A 14767-nucleotide genomic window follows, 5' to 3' on the forward strand; every position below is an offset into this window, starting at 1 on the left:
CAATACTTTTTTTTATTAACAACATAAAACAACAATGTTAGATAACGGTGAAGAAGATGTACTGATAAACTGGATTACAGGACATTTTGCAGTGAAAAATGCCGAGTTAAATGCATGGATCTGTGAAAAGAGACTAACTTAATGCATATATAGATTCAGTGTAATGACTTTTGTGTTGTTGTTCTGACAGACAATATGACGTAGCTTGGCTGTAGAGTGGAGTTGGTTTACTTTGGTGATTGCGGTGTTACCGTCTTTAAACATACAGGCTTAAAGATTAACGACAGGTTTCACTCTCCATAGTCACGTGTCTATAAACCAATAAATCTGCTGATCTAACAGGAAAGTAGCAATCAGCTTTCTGGCTGCTCCACCCATCTCTTTGTGTGCGCCCTCTGAAGCAGATGCTCACCAGGCAAATCTCTGCCCTCCTCATCCTCTCTTCCTGCATGTGAAGTTGCATCTGTCTCCCAACACAGAAGATTTAGAATGATTTCTTACTCATGATTTATATGATCGATAAAGTTTATTACAACGTTACAGTGAAACAAAAAAATATGGACCTAAATATTTATTACACTCTCACTGCAGTATTTCTATGAATCGAAATCCTTGTACAAATCAGTGAAATCAGTGTGAAATTGTAAATCTTTGTAACGATATGTTACTTTTACTACATTGATTATAAATGATAATTAATGATAATAAATCTTTGCACTCATTAACATATAAAGTAAACAGTTAAAGTAAATCTGAAACCTTTCCAAAATGAATTCTGAGTGTTTCCAAATCTTCAGTCCGGCTCATAAACAGGAACTTCTACTGTCACGCAGCACAAAATTTAAACTGAAGCACTGCTGCTGTGGCTTCACCACAAACCCACATAACTTCCTCTTCCTCTGAGGGGGCAGAAATCCTGATGCTGGGATTGCAGCAACATTGGTCCTTTAAATCATGTGACCTGAAGGTCTATATTTGGTGTCATCGACACGGCCCCCGTCTCAACGTGACATCGTCAACAGCGATCTGTCCACTTCGTCCAATCCTCCGCTCGGCCTTGAGCAGCACCTGCACGCACACACATCCGTCATCATCAGCTTCACAAACTCAGCTCAGCAACAAATTTGGGTCATGTACGTCTGCCTCACCCTGTCCAGAGAGTGTGTTGTCAAGGTAACATGCGTGTGTCTCCAACCGTGCCCACCTGTCCTACTCCAGAGGGCGGGGCCATACCTGCAGCAGCAAAAAGTGTTACAGAGGCGACTCCAGCAGGAGTTAACAGTCGTGGCACTTTGACTCGAGTACCTTTGGTCTCGTCCCTTTTTCCTGACGAACAGCTGCAGCACGCCCACGTGATGCCCCGTCAACCAATGGGAGAAGGAGAGACACAGGTCGCCATGGCTCCAGGAAGGGACTACCTGGATGGCCAGTCGAGCACCACGGATGCTTGTCTGTCCCGCCTTCAGCTCGGGGACAGATAGGTACCACCCACCTGAGACACATACGATCATCAGAGCAGAAACTGAATTGAAACTAATTCTACTTTTCACTGGGAACACATCATGTCAATCAGACATCCTTACTATGACATGAAAATGTGTGTGTGTGTGTGTGTGTGTGTGTGTGTGTGTGTGTGTGTGTGTGTGTGTGTGTGTGTGTGTGTTACCTGCAGGACTTTGAACCGTCTCCCAGTGTAGATCTCCCTCACTGTCAGACATCCAGTCACAGAGTCTGTGACTGAAGCTGCAACGGAGCTCCCCGACCTCTACGATCAAAGAAGGGAAACAGGAATGCTACTAAAGTCACCAGCTGGGGGAAGTTTGATATGACCCTGTAATCTCCTCTTTTAAACAGGGGAATGAGATGTGTCTGCTTTTTTAAAAATATGAATATTAACCTCCTTTATCACGCAGTGTAACCGGTGCTTACCAGGATCGTCTCTGGCATCTTCCGCGATGTTTCCCAGCTCGATGTCAAACTCCCACACGTGGTTGTGACCGGGATGTCGAGGGACTGCAGAGCACACACACAAATAAGTAAACGATCAGTTTATCCTAAATGTATTATTTGGTTCATGCTGATATTCAGTATTTAAAATGCTTCTAACCGCCCATCAAAGACATTCAGTCTATAAACCAACAAAAGCAAACACACCAGCACATATATAAACTAATTACTGAAAATTTTAAAAGAGAAAAATCAATGTTAATCCTCTTCAACCAACACGCAGGCTTTGTATACACACATGTGAAAACCAGACTGAAGTCCAAAGTTTGCAGTTTTTACTTTCTTACATATCCTAAAAAAAATTTAAAGTCTAGATTAGCATGCAAAAACTGGTTTCATTTTTCTACCTTTGTTTATTTTCATGAATCTTTAACTGGAAGACATCAATCTAAGTCACTTCTTTGAATTATTTTGGCTTAGTAACAACGCAATCAGACAAAAACTTACTTCAAGACCTCCCAGTAACGATTTACAAAAGGTAAGAATACTGGAGCAGTGATTAGCACTACTGCTTCACAGCAACACCATCCTGGGTTCGACTTCACTGTGTGCCTTAGAAGAATCATCTTTTTTCAAGATATTTTCTCTCAAAATGAGAAAGAAGCATTGACAGGCTTGTTTTGAACTTTTTTGGAAGGAGTGTTTCAGCACTTCCTTTAAGATATTTCTCACATGTTTAAAAAAAAATCTTATTTTAAGAAATCTTACCAAGTGAAATCATCTTACTGCCAGATTATTTCGCTTGATTATAGTCTCGATCTTCTTAATTTTTTGTTTCTCATATTAAGTAGCTAATTTTTGCGTTTTGAGAGGAGGCTTCACATCCACCATGATCTTGGTGGAGCTGCTGAAGCTCTAACTGGCAGTGTGAAGCTTTATAAAACTTTAAGTAGACCAAACATACTGAAACATGAAGGTTAGCTTTAACGCTATTGTATCTTCTGCTTGACCTTCTTTCATTTTTGACTGTTTTTGATATTTTTTACTTTGTTGCATCTTCTTAATCGAGCATTGAAGTCCAACGAAAATAGAAATTTCTTTATTTTTGTAATCAAGTATTTCATGTTAAAAAAGTACTCTAAGTGTTTCATTTGACATTACTGTGAAATTCAACAACACACCAACTAATTTAATTAGTTTTCTTTTTCTTTCTGCTTTAACCTCCTAAGACCTGAACTCTTCCACGACATGTATTTTTAATTTTTCTTTGATATTTGGGCATATTGGGGCCCGATGAATGTAGAAAACAAAGAATTACCAGATTTTTTTTTCAACCTTATTTTTGTTTTTAAGAAAATTGAGAGCCACATATGAGGATATTCGTTTAAAATTTTGATAGAACAGTAGCAGTATAATGTCCTCGTAAGTGGATATCAGGCCCCTGTACACCAAAATTGAGTATTTTAGTCTAAATAACTAAATCAATAATAATGTGATGTCCACATATGTGGAAGCCAGGTCCTAGGAGGTTAATATTAAATGGCCTGCATTTGTATAGCGCTTTTTTAGTCCTTAAGGACCCCAAAGCGCTTTACACTACATTCACACACTGGCAATAGCAAGCTACATTGTAGCCACAGCTGCCCTGGGGTGCACTGACAGAGGCAAGGCACAGGACACAGGCGCCACCACCAGTAGGCAAACACGGGGTTAGTATCTTGCCCAAGGATATTTGGCATGCAGCCAGGATGCAGCCTGGGATCAAACCACCGACCTTCTGATTAGTGGCTGACCTGCTCTGCCACCTCAGCTATAGCCACCCCAATTAGAATTTACACAAGTGTTGGACTTTCTTTTCCATCCATCCATCTTCTTCCGCTTTATCCGGGGCCGGGTTGCGGGGGCAGCAGCCTAAGCAAAGAGGCCCAGACCTCCCTCTCCCCGGCCACCTCCTCCAGCTTATCCGGGGGAACACCAAGGCGTTCCCAGGCCAGCCGAGAGATATAATCTCTCCAGCGTGTCCTGGGTCTGCCCCGGGGCCTCCTCCCGGTGGGACATGCCCAGAACACCTCACCCAGGAGGCGCCCAGGGGGCATCCTTGTCAGATGCCCGAATCACCTACTCTGGCTCCTTTCGATGTGGAGCAGCAGCTGCTCTACTCTGAGCCCCTCCCGGATGGCCGAACTTCTCACCCTGTCTCTAAGGGAGATGCCAGCCACCCTTCGGAGGAAGCTCATTTCTGCCGCTTGTATCCGCGATCTCGTTCTTTCGGTCACTACCCACAGCTCGTGGCCATAGGTGAGGGTAGGGACGTAGATCGACCGGTAAATTGAGAGCTTCGCTTTTACACTCAGCTCCCTCTTCACCACGACGGACCGGTGCAGCGTCCGCATTACTGCAGCTGCAGCCCCAATCCGTCTGTCGATCTCCGGCTCCCTTCTCCCATCATTCGCGAACAAGACCCCGAGATACTTGAACTCCTCCACTTGGGGCAGGAACTCATCCCCGACCCGGAGTGGGCTTTCTTTTTTCTTTTTCTATTTTTACTGGTCAACATTCAGATCTGCATCTGCATCTGTCCCATATTACAGACACTGAGTCACTTTTACGTTGGGGTCCGTGAAAAGTTCAGACTTTAGTCCTTAATAGTTTTTGAGAAACTGATGATTTTAGTGTTTGAAAAAATGTCCTGAAAGTTGATGAACTGGCTTTAAAAATAAAAGTATTTGATACATGAAGCTAACATTTCACAGCAAACATTTTATAACATTACCTTGGTACCTGGCCATAATGAAACACAGCAACAAGAGCGACTTCTTCCCAATTAATTAATAAACAGTGTGATTGGGCGAGTTCATACTCGGCAGGTCCGTGGATGTGTGCTGTGTTTGTGTGTCCTTACTGTGCACGTCTCCTCGCTGCTTTTGTGTCACGTCTTTGTTGATCTTGTTGTTCACCGTGGTGGTTTGCAGCGAGGTACTCGGCAGCACTGTAGTGATTGCTGGTGTTGTTGTTGTTGGAGGAGGAGGAGAAGAAGGTGTCGTCTGGGTTGTAGTTAGCAGAGTGGTGGGTGTAGTTGAACTTGCAGTGATGGTAGTAACATTTGTTGTTGTACTAGGAGTAGTAATAGCAGAAGTGGTGGACGGAGGAGGCGTTGTGGGAGTTGTCGTATCCATTTCAGTTGTAGTAGTAGCAGCAAGTGTTGTTGTTGTCACAGTAGTGGCAGTAACTGGTGTAGCAGTGGTATCAGTTATAGGTGTTGGAGTGGTGGTCATAACATCAGTGGATGTAGACAGGGAGGTTGTTGGGATGGGGGCAGTTGTGGTGGTTGGAGGAGATGTAGCGGTAGTGATGATGGTGGAGGTCATGGGAGTTGTAGTTCTTGGTCTCTGCGGTTCTACCGTCACTTTGGGGATGGCTATGAGTAAAACAAAGAAAGTAAACTTTACTGCTGCCTCAGAGTTTGAGGCCAAAAACAAAACTTGCAGTCGGGGGAACTGCTGACGTGCTTAAAAACAGTGTAAACCTCAGGGAGGACAGGCAGGTGAAAAATGAGTGGTTGTTAGGCGATATTTGTACAGTCTGGATAAATTGTGTGCCATTAACTGATACACAAGAGGCATAAGACCAATAAAACAACTGGAACAAGAACTAGTGTGCTGGGACGTAAAGAAGTGAACTTAATCTTCCCATCAGCTGTAAAGAAGAGAAAGAGATTCAGGTTTCCTTCATGTTTCCATGCTGTTGATCTACACAGGCTGTTCTCAGACCCAACTTTATATTATATAATCTGTTTGTCTGTCTATTGTTTGTCTGCTAAGACATCATATTTAGACTTTGTGTGATGTTAGTCCAATGACAGCATTTCAGAGAGAATTTAAATAGTTTTAACTTATATCTTTTAACACAGGTTCTCTCCTGTGAAATACAACTTTTTTTAAAAACCTATATATTAATAGGTAAGTGTACACTAATATATAATATATATTACTGTTGGCAAACAATTAAAATATTGAATCAGATTCATCACTGGGTTACTGTGGATTAATATTGATTAGTCACGATTAAATATCCTTCATTTTCATTCTATATTAATCGCATTTCATTTTGCATGAGCAAACAGACTCAAGAAAAAGGGAAAATATACGCACTTAACATGTTTATTGAACAGCTTGAACATTCACGTTAACAAAAAACTCTGTAAACATTTATCCCCTCTCTCTCTGTCACTCTTGGCGAGGCACTTCAAGTCCTTGAAATGAGGAACCAAAGCTATGTAAAGAGCGTGTTCTCATTGATATTAATAGGTCTGCAGTTTGTTGCAATCCACATGGCATTGTTTCAGTCAATATGTCCGAGGTAGACTTACTGAGTCCCCTGCTCCGTGAGTGGTTTGTCGCAAGCTGGGTGACGCATTAGCCAAAGTCCTAGCACCATCCCAGACTAATGTATGCTTTGGGTCAATGTGAAATTTTAAGCTCAAAGTGCTTCGGTGAAAAGAAAATTCCTTCTGGCACAATGTGCATAATGCTTTATGTCGGTCGACTGCTCCGTCTTGTTATTTTTTAATACTCAAATTTCCCATTGAGAAATCATTATCATCTTCCATATAGAGTTGATTGGTTCAGCTGCCCGTCACTACCAGATCAACTGCCTATTTGCGAATGTGCAAAGGTAACTCTACTTGGACAAACTGCCCGAAATGTGTTAGCTGAAATATTTCAGGGATTTTGAGTCATTCTGTGCTCCAGATGCGTTAATTACATTAAAAATTTTAATCGCATTGACCGTGATGGCGGATTAATTTGCTTTAACGCGTTAGTTTTGACAGCACTAATTAAAACATAATACTATAAAAGATTATGAAATCCAACCTCAAAGGAAAAAATTCACATGGCATATTGCACTGTGTCATTATTTATTTAAATCTAAACCAGAAGCAGTGTGTGAAGATATGACAAAGCCAGTGTTCATTATGTTGTTTCAGCCCAAAGTGGAGCTAATTATAAGCTCAACACCTTTTTTAAAGTTTTGTGTTTTTGGTGGGGAAATTTACAGAAGCAAAGCTGAAGTTCAGCTCAGACTTTGAAGCAGATTTTATCATTGAAATGTGTCTGACTGGTGCCTGCAGTTCACCAACACCTGCCTCTCATCTGTCCTGAGTAGCAATAAAAGAGTCAGAAGACAGAGACTGAAGGAAGGTCTGGGACACTACCGAATCAACAGATCTAAACTTTTTTCCATCATTTTACTTTACCGTGCTGATTATATGATTGTGTGAAATGCAGCATACAACTTCAGAACTCGACAGATTTCTCTTTTTATTTGAAACGACAAGAAAAGTCTAAAGAATAAACCCTAACCTAACCTTTTAAGAGATGGACAGGTGTTTGTGATAAAGAGCTGTTTTTACCTTTGCAGCTGCCGTCTTTACACTTGCACTTTGGAGACGATGGATTCAGAGAGCAGAACGGACGAGTGTCCTTATCTGGTAACAAAGAGAGAAACGAGGAAGAAGCGCCTTCTTTTCTTTTTTCTTTTAACTTCTAACAAATTAAACTTCATTCTGATTAAGTCTGAAGAATAAGTTATTTACAACACCAGAAATCCGTCTAAAAAAATGAATTCGACTAACAAAGCATATTTTTATGGCTAAAACAGCAGATAAAACATTCCATTAAAACAAGCAGCAACCTCCAGAACTAAAAATAAAGCCAGCATGGATTTGATAGACTGCAGTCCCTCTAATGTCCACTTGAGGGCCCCCCAAACTCAGTCAGTCCCCACAGACTCAGATGTCAAACTGGCCAACTTCACAGCAGACTAAACATGTTTCCAGCCTGCTACAAAAAACGAAAACCATTTTGGTCTTTATAGATCATTGGAAACAGGCAGATGTCGCTGCTAGCTGTCTGCTAGGCTCCACCTCAGGTAACTAGAGTCCCTGAACTGGACCTGTGGCATGTTTGTCATATTATGCTGTTATCGGAACATTTTACATGTAATTGTCTGACCCCTAATATGGCTGCTGTGAAGTTAATTGCAGTAAACCTATCTAACTATGGGTTAGATATTTAGATAGGTGTGATGCACCCATACAGTCTTGTGATGCTGCTTGCAAACCAAATACGCTAGCATTAACTGATAAGTTAAAACTTCACCTTCTTGTCCAAATATGGTCACTTCCCCCCCAAAATTAATTAATTAATTAATTAATTGAAACAGCAGGGCAGTGGCTAAAATGCTAAAGAGTCTATGTACAGCCACAGTGACTTAGCAGGGAGTTTTGTGAATAGTTAAGACATATTTATGTATAAGAAGAAATGAAAGCTCTGTAAAATCACATTTTATTTTATTTTACTTTAATCTCCAGGGTTTTAGCCTCACCGATGCAGGTGTACCGCCCGTTGATGTACACGAGTCTGAAGCCCAGGTGACATTTACAGATGAAGCTCCCGAAAGTGTTCACGCACTTTCTGCGACGAGGACACACGCCTCCACCCAAGAAACACTCGTCGATGTCTGAACAGAAAGAAAAAGGTGGAGGACGAAAGATGATCCTGCACTTCTTCATCCAGGAATTTAAAAAAGCAAGCTAACTTACCGACGCAGGTGTGTCTGTCTGGACCCAGGCGTAACCCTGGCGATGGACAGGTGCATCGCACTGCCCCTTTGATCACCTCACAGCCATACTGACAGTTGGCATGGTAACAGGTTTGGGCATCTGCGAGCGTACAGACACCGAAAAAAATCAAAGTATGACTCACAGAGAAAAATAAACAGGACAAAAAGGATTATAATGTTTGTCTTTACTAAGACAGAGACAACTCATAAAACACTCTGCACAAGAAAAACAAGTAGGCCTCATAAAGCTGGTGACTGCACTGTGTTTTAGCTTATAGCTCACACTGAACACGTGCATAAATACTTCTGCGAAAGGGAATCGAACGCTCGATGAGTAACTCACTCCTGCAGCTGCCGTCCGGCTGCAGCACGTACCCGTCCACGCAGTAACACTTGTAGCTGCCTGGCGTGTTCATGCAGCGGTGTTTGCAGGGCCGAGGCTTCACGCCACACTCGTTCAGATCTGAAACTCACACACACAGAGGGGGTATTAAACATAAAACTCCTCCCTGTTTTCACTCATCTTGTCAGCCTGCGGGATTAACCTTTGACCTTAAGCCCTGAGCATTTTAAATAAGTGTGTGTTTGTAAAAACACCTCTTGCTCTGAGACAAAAAGTGCATTCCAGGTGGAACAAATCACCCACTCCTCAGGTAAACACCTGGTTTAACCCTTTATTACCACAGGCTCAGTAGCAGGGCCATTTTACAAGCGCTCTTTAAATTTCCATTTGTGCTACAGACAAACTTGAATCATCTTTGGAAAGGAGAGAAGACGGGCTTTATGCTGACAGTTGATTTATCGTGGCAGCACAGAAGAAAATCAGCTCCAAATAGATTTTGCCATGTGCGCTTCACATTTTGGGCTCGAGAGAAAACTGAAATGGTTCCTGAAAGAAGAGAATTATTTTATAATTTTGCAATTTTGTGTGTTAAAGGGTTAAGTTATCTAAATGAAAGGAAGACAGAGCGGTGTGCTCTGAAGTGTTGGAGAAACATCTGAGTTTAGATAAACTCAGGACTGAAACCATCATAAGCAGGACGGTCGTGTCCTCTCAAAGACAGAAGTCCAAACACACACGCTGTGTGTGTTTGGACTTCTGGGGGGGTCTCCAGATGCTGTTTTATGGTCAGGATATGAGTCATAATGAAGCCTCTAATCAGGACATTAACACTGTGTGTGGGTGGAGTAGGCCTAAGATTAGAAACAGTAGTTAGAGTGTGTTTGTGTGTTTTGGGGGTCTTCAGGTAAAACACGCCCTTGCAGGTCAAACAAACATGACAGGAATGCATCTGTTTTGTTGAGGCAAAACAGATGCATGATGGGCAATCTGATCTCTGTGAAACCAGGAGTCCACATCTGGACCAGCTCCCTGCAGATGTGCTGAAGAGTTCTCACTTTGTGAGCTAACTTTATGAGCAATCTCCTATTCTGTCAGGTTATTAAAAGGCAGTTTTATATCTATCTTAATTTAGAAACACACCTGTGAGGTTCACTGCTGCACTGCTCATGCACTGAGGTTAATTTAGAAGCAGATCCACAGTCAAGTTTTAACATGCATATATATTAACATACAGCTTTCGTACTTTCTTCTCTGTACCCACACACACTAGCAAAAATCACACTAGCAAGATGTGACTGAAGTACAGACTTCCGGCTTTAATTCAAATGGGTTTAACAAAAGTGCTCAGGAATCACAGCCATTTTTACCCAGTTGACTGACATCAACTGCTTGGAAGGCAGCTATGCTAACCACTATACCTCCAACATTCACAACCACCAAACAAACATGAATGAATGACTAAAGGCAAAGGCTTCACAACAAGGTGCAAAACACTGGTTAAATTCAAAAACATGAAGGTGAGATGAGACATTTTTATCAGAATGATGGAGGATAGAAACGGGCAATGATCCAAAGCACCACAGTATCTATCTCTGCCATGGTATGGCATGGCCAGTTTACAAAAATGTGATATTCCTTATTAACAGCAACACAGCATCTGTGCATCACTCATATCTAAATGTAACACCTCCATTTAATTACAAATGCATAAAAATAGAGAAGTTTGAATAGGTACGTCTGAACCTGGTGTACTCTGTGCTGAGTAAAAAGACATACCTTGGTTACATGCCTTTCCCGTGTATCCTGGGTGACATTTGCACTGGTCTGGTTTCACACACTCTCCATGTTTACAGCCCTGCTGGCAGTGAGCTGCACACACACACACACACACACACACACACACACACACACACACAGAGGGTGTTAACATACACTGAATCATGTACAAACATATGTCAGGCTGACTGGCTGCAGATCAGTTTTCAGTCGTAAATGAAATAACACACTCTGGTCTCTGCAGCTGCTCCTTCAGTGTTTAAACCCTGAACAGATGCACAAAAACACAGTTAAAGCTGATTTCCTTCCTTCCAAGCAGCTGCTGGTTTAACAAAGAACCATCAGTCAACACAGTCCAGTTTATTTGTCGACTGGTTTCCATCACCAGTCTGACTGTGGTCCCCCATTGAAACAAATGTAAACTTTCTCTAACCAACATGCTGGTTTTGCTGGGGATGCTAGCTTGCTAGCATTAGCTGACAGCTGATCACTGAACCCTAGGGTTGAAATACCATCATGTCTGACCTCACAAACCAACAAATGCCTGATCACAAAAGCTAAAACTGAAGCTTAAAAATATGCAGGTTAAAAAAAAACTACAAGTGACATCACTGTATCTACTGCCTTCTTCTATATACAGTCTGTGTCTTTAACAGCTATCAGCAGTCGCATTAAGTAGGTTAAAAGGAAAGTCCACTGGCTGATCAGTTGGTTAGGGAGGATTTTAGACTGACTTCACTGAAAGGACGTATAAATGTGTGTCCTTACGTTCACATCGCCCCCAGTCCAACTGTTTCCAGCCCCAGCAGCACTCCACGCTGTTTCCATAGCGACAGAGTCCACGGGACAACGTGGCCTGGTCCGCCCAGCTGCAAACACACATGAACACACAGCATGTTTGAGGATCATATCATGTTGTTAGGATTGGGGCGTTGTGGGGGGGTGTTGCTGCCTGCACGGGGTCATGTGACCCTGTGGATGAACAGAAATCCAATGAACTGTTAGGACAACAAGAAAAGACACAGAAACAATCTGAGGGAGAAATATGACTTGAGGCTTTAAAAAACTACTCTGTGGCTCCATGACTTTTTTATGTCGCCTGTACTAGTTGAGACCGGCTGGAGAGAGAGAGAGAGAGAGAGAGAGAGAGAGTGTGTGTGTGTGTGTGTGTGTGTGTGTGTGTGTGTGTGTGTTATTGACATCTCCTGTTTCCTGGTGCCTGTCTGAACATGAAATATATCAGCCATAGAGGAGGGGAGGGTGCTGTGCGTGCCTTTTTTTCCACTCCCTCCACATACTTTCCCCTCTTCATCATGTCCTCCTCAGTGTTCCCATCATCATTCATTGCTAGTTATTTTTTAACTCTGGATTTTCTTCTTCCTTTCTTCTCAGGTCTCTCCCCTTAGAAACGAATTCACGGTTTTGGTTGCTGTCTTTTAGTTAAAATGTTCTTTAATTGCACAGACTTTAAAGTGTTTGACTTGTTTGCCTTTTTTCAGCACTGCTTCTGAGCCAAACCCTTTAATTAGAAACAAGACCATGCAGAGAGGAAGAAGACGCTCGTGTTTTGCACAGGTGTGCGTTACTGTGACTGTCACTGAAAAGCACCAGACAGTTGAAATGTATCATTGTGAGCAAGAATTATCTATTTACATTTATTTTTAAAACATGTTTTCAATGAAACTACCTTAAAAAAGCTTAACCAGCTAAAACGAAAAAGAAATTCCTGACCTGTCGTGGTCCAAGCGCTGGCCCCGTGTCCACAAACAGAAGCAAGACAGGAGAACTATGGTCAACATCCTGCGGTTTTAACCCGGGACACTAACACTAGCACGGCCCGGGTTAGTCAAGCAGTTCGCTCCAAATATCTCGGATTTCGGCAGGGAACCGGTACCCGTGCAAACTTACACAGTGCGTAAAATAAAAAAAACCCGAGACATTCAAAACATGCAGTTGGTTAAAAAAAAGGCTCATCAAAAGTGCAAAAAGCCGCTGAATCCAGTGAGTAAAACATAAAAATAGATCAAAAACGACATGTAGAATAACACAGCTGCGATGCTAAATGTGAGAAAAATGAATTAAAAGCCGCTAAATCATTGCGCTTCTCACTGCCCTGCGCGCGAGCAGGCGCGAGAGAAAGAGAGCCAGGAGAGTGTCCTCGCGCGCTTGAATTGGACTGTGTGGAGTCGCGTGCCGGGGAATAACCCGACAGACATTCAGACAGCGCGCGAGCAGGAAGTTTATAGTCGTTAACACGAAGACGGATTTGTTTCTTTAACCCCCACGCGCTCTCTGTTGATGCATAAACACAGATGGACCGTAGGCGCGTGGGGTTATTCATTCACGTCCGTTTTCATGAACATCTTGCACCAATCAGAGCCTTTCACTTCATGAAGCTGTTCCCCTGTGACGTCATGTTCTTAGGCAGTCAGGAACGACCAAAGTTACAATGTTAATAAATAATTACTGATACTTTTTTTCTCACTGCTGTCGCTACTACTATTATTATTGACGGTAGTACTAGTAATAACAACAAGAACAATAATAACAGTGTTATTTTGTCATCAACATTTTAACTGCTGTAAAAATAATTTAGGCAATATGGAATAAATAAAATACGGCTGACACTGTGTTACTCTATAGAAATATTTAAGATATTAACATAGATGTTTAAATTCTGATAAGAATATATAGTTTGCAGTTTATGACCCTCGTATATGTGTTCATGGATAAATAAAAACAAAGGGATAACTCAGTGAAAGTATGGCAATTTTATAATAGTTATATTTGAAGTTAAATGACCTCATTAGTGATAATTAAGGATGTGGTTCATGTTTACAAGTAGCTGGCACAGCTGTCAGGAGCTGGCTGGTTTGTTGTTTTCTTTTGGAGATTGCAGTCTTTGTAAAATCTGTGAGTTATATAAGAACCTAAAATACCAGAGATACAGCCAGCTTTATATGTGTGTGTGTGTGTGTGTGTGTGTGTGTGTGTGTGTGTGTGTGTGTGTGTGTGTGTGTGTGTGTGTGTGTGTGTGTGTGTGTGTGTGTTAACATTGGTAATTACATTAGCTACAAATATGCCGTTATGTATGTTACAAAGTTTCCTCAGTTGTCTGTATGATGAGCAGATAGAAAGAAAAAAAGCTATTTAGTGCTACAATCAGCAGATTTCAGCTTGTGTACAGGTAGGACACAGAGGTCTGTAACCTCTTTGGAGTAGACATAAGGACACTTTAATTTGTATTGCTCAAATGGACAAGAGTGGGAAAACTATTGAGTAATTACATAAGGAAAGGAATGTAGCATTAATTTTTTAGAGTAACATCCTGAACACTAACAATAAGTCATAAACCTTCAACCAAGGGGGTGGACCATCAGCTGCATACAGACCAGTTTTGGTCTGCTTTCGGCTAGACCAGTAAAAAAAAAACTGAGATAACCTTTATGCAAACATCTTGGTTGGTTTGTGAAAAGCATCTTTAAATATTTCCTACAATCTAAAATTAAATGCAAAGTCATCAATATGTCTGACTTTTTCCACATTCAGTACTGGGAACAACCCAAGGAGAGCCATCAGCACAGATCCCTGCAGTGTGGTGCAGCAGATCATGGGTAAAGTCTGTCACAATATCTTAACAGTTCAAAAGATCCATCCAGCGAGCTGGTTTACTTCCTGTGGGCTAAATGTTTGACACCGCTGCCTTACAGGGTTAAACTGTAACTGACAAGTTTTTTGTTTTGTTTTGTTTTTTGTTTTTTTTTTTTGCTTTAATCCATCATTACAAAGTAAATAAAGCAAGTGAAGTCAGCTCATATTGACTCTTTAAAAAAAAAACCTGCAAGAAGTTTGAAAAAGAATTTGCCTTTTAAATATAAAAAAAAATATCTAAAAAACTCCAAAAGACCACACATAGAAAACTGGGTTTGCATAGTGAATAACAATACAATATTTCTTAATTCTTTAAAGCTTTGATCGGTAGAGAATTATAAATGTAGAGAGGGAAAAACTCAACTGAGCTAATAGTAAATGTTTAAAGATCAGTGCAGTAACAGCAGCCACCACCAGAGGGCAGTG

At 41.5% G+C, this 14767-nt stretch overlaps 1 protein-coding gene across 1 annotated transcript; it reads right to left on the reverse strand.

Moving 5' to 3' along the window:
* Positions 1-981: 981 nt before the first annotated feature.
* LOC146635342 (nephronectin-like) lies at positions 982-12489 on the reverse strand. Its single transcript, XM_085350515.1, has 13 exons — positions 12422-12489; positions 11459-11559; positions 10691-10783; positions 8915-9034; positions 8552-8671; positions 8335-8469; positions 7361-7435; positions 4850-5365; positions 1930-2013; positions 1667-1765; positions 1306-1492; positions 1149-1233; positions 982-1068 (listed from the first exon to the last, which is right to left on the reverse strand). Exons 1-13 carry the CDS (start codon positions 12487-12489, stop codon positions 982-984), a joined length of 1770 nt encoding a protein of 589 aa, XP_085206641.1.
* Positions 12490-14767: the final 2278 nt, after the last annotated feature.

This window comes from Diplotaxodon limnothrissa, linkage group LG3 (genome assembly GCF_057381915.1).
Source record: "Diplotaxodon limnothrissa isolate DT_005_m linkage group LG3, D_limnothrissa_male_GT1.1, whole genome shotgun sequence".
NCBI lineage: Eukaryota > Metazoa > Chordata > Actinopteri > Cichliformes > Cichlidae > Diplotaxodon > Diplotaxodon limnothrissa.

Coding starts and splice junctions, on each gene's coding strand:
- LOC146635342 (XM_085350515.1), bottom strand. CDS start 12,489: ATGTTGACCATAGTTCTCCTGTCTTGCTTCTGTTTGTGGACACGGGGC. Junction 9,035..10,690: donor GGGAAAGGCATGTAACCAAG/GTATGTCTTTTT, acceptor TGTGAGTTTCAG/ATCTGAACGAGTGTGGCGTG. Junction 8,672..8,914: donor GCCGGACGGCAGCTGCAGGA/GTGAGTTACTCA, acceptor GTACGCTCGCAG/ATGCCCAAACCTGTTACCAT.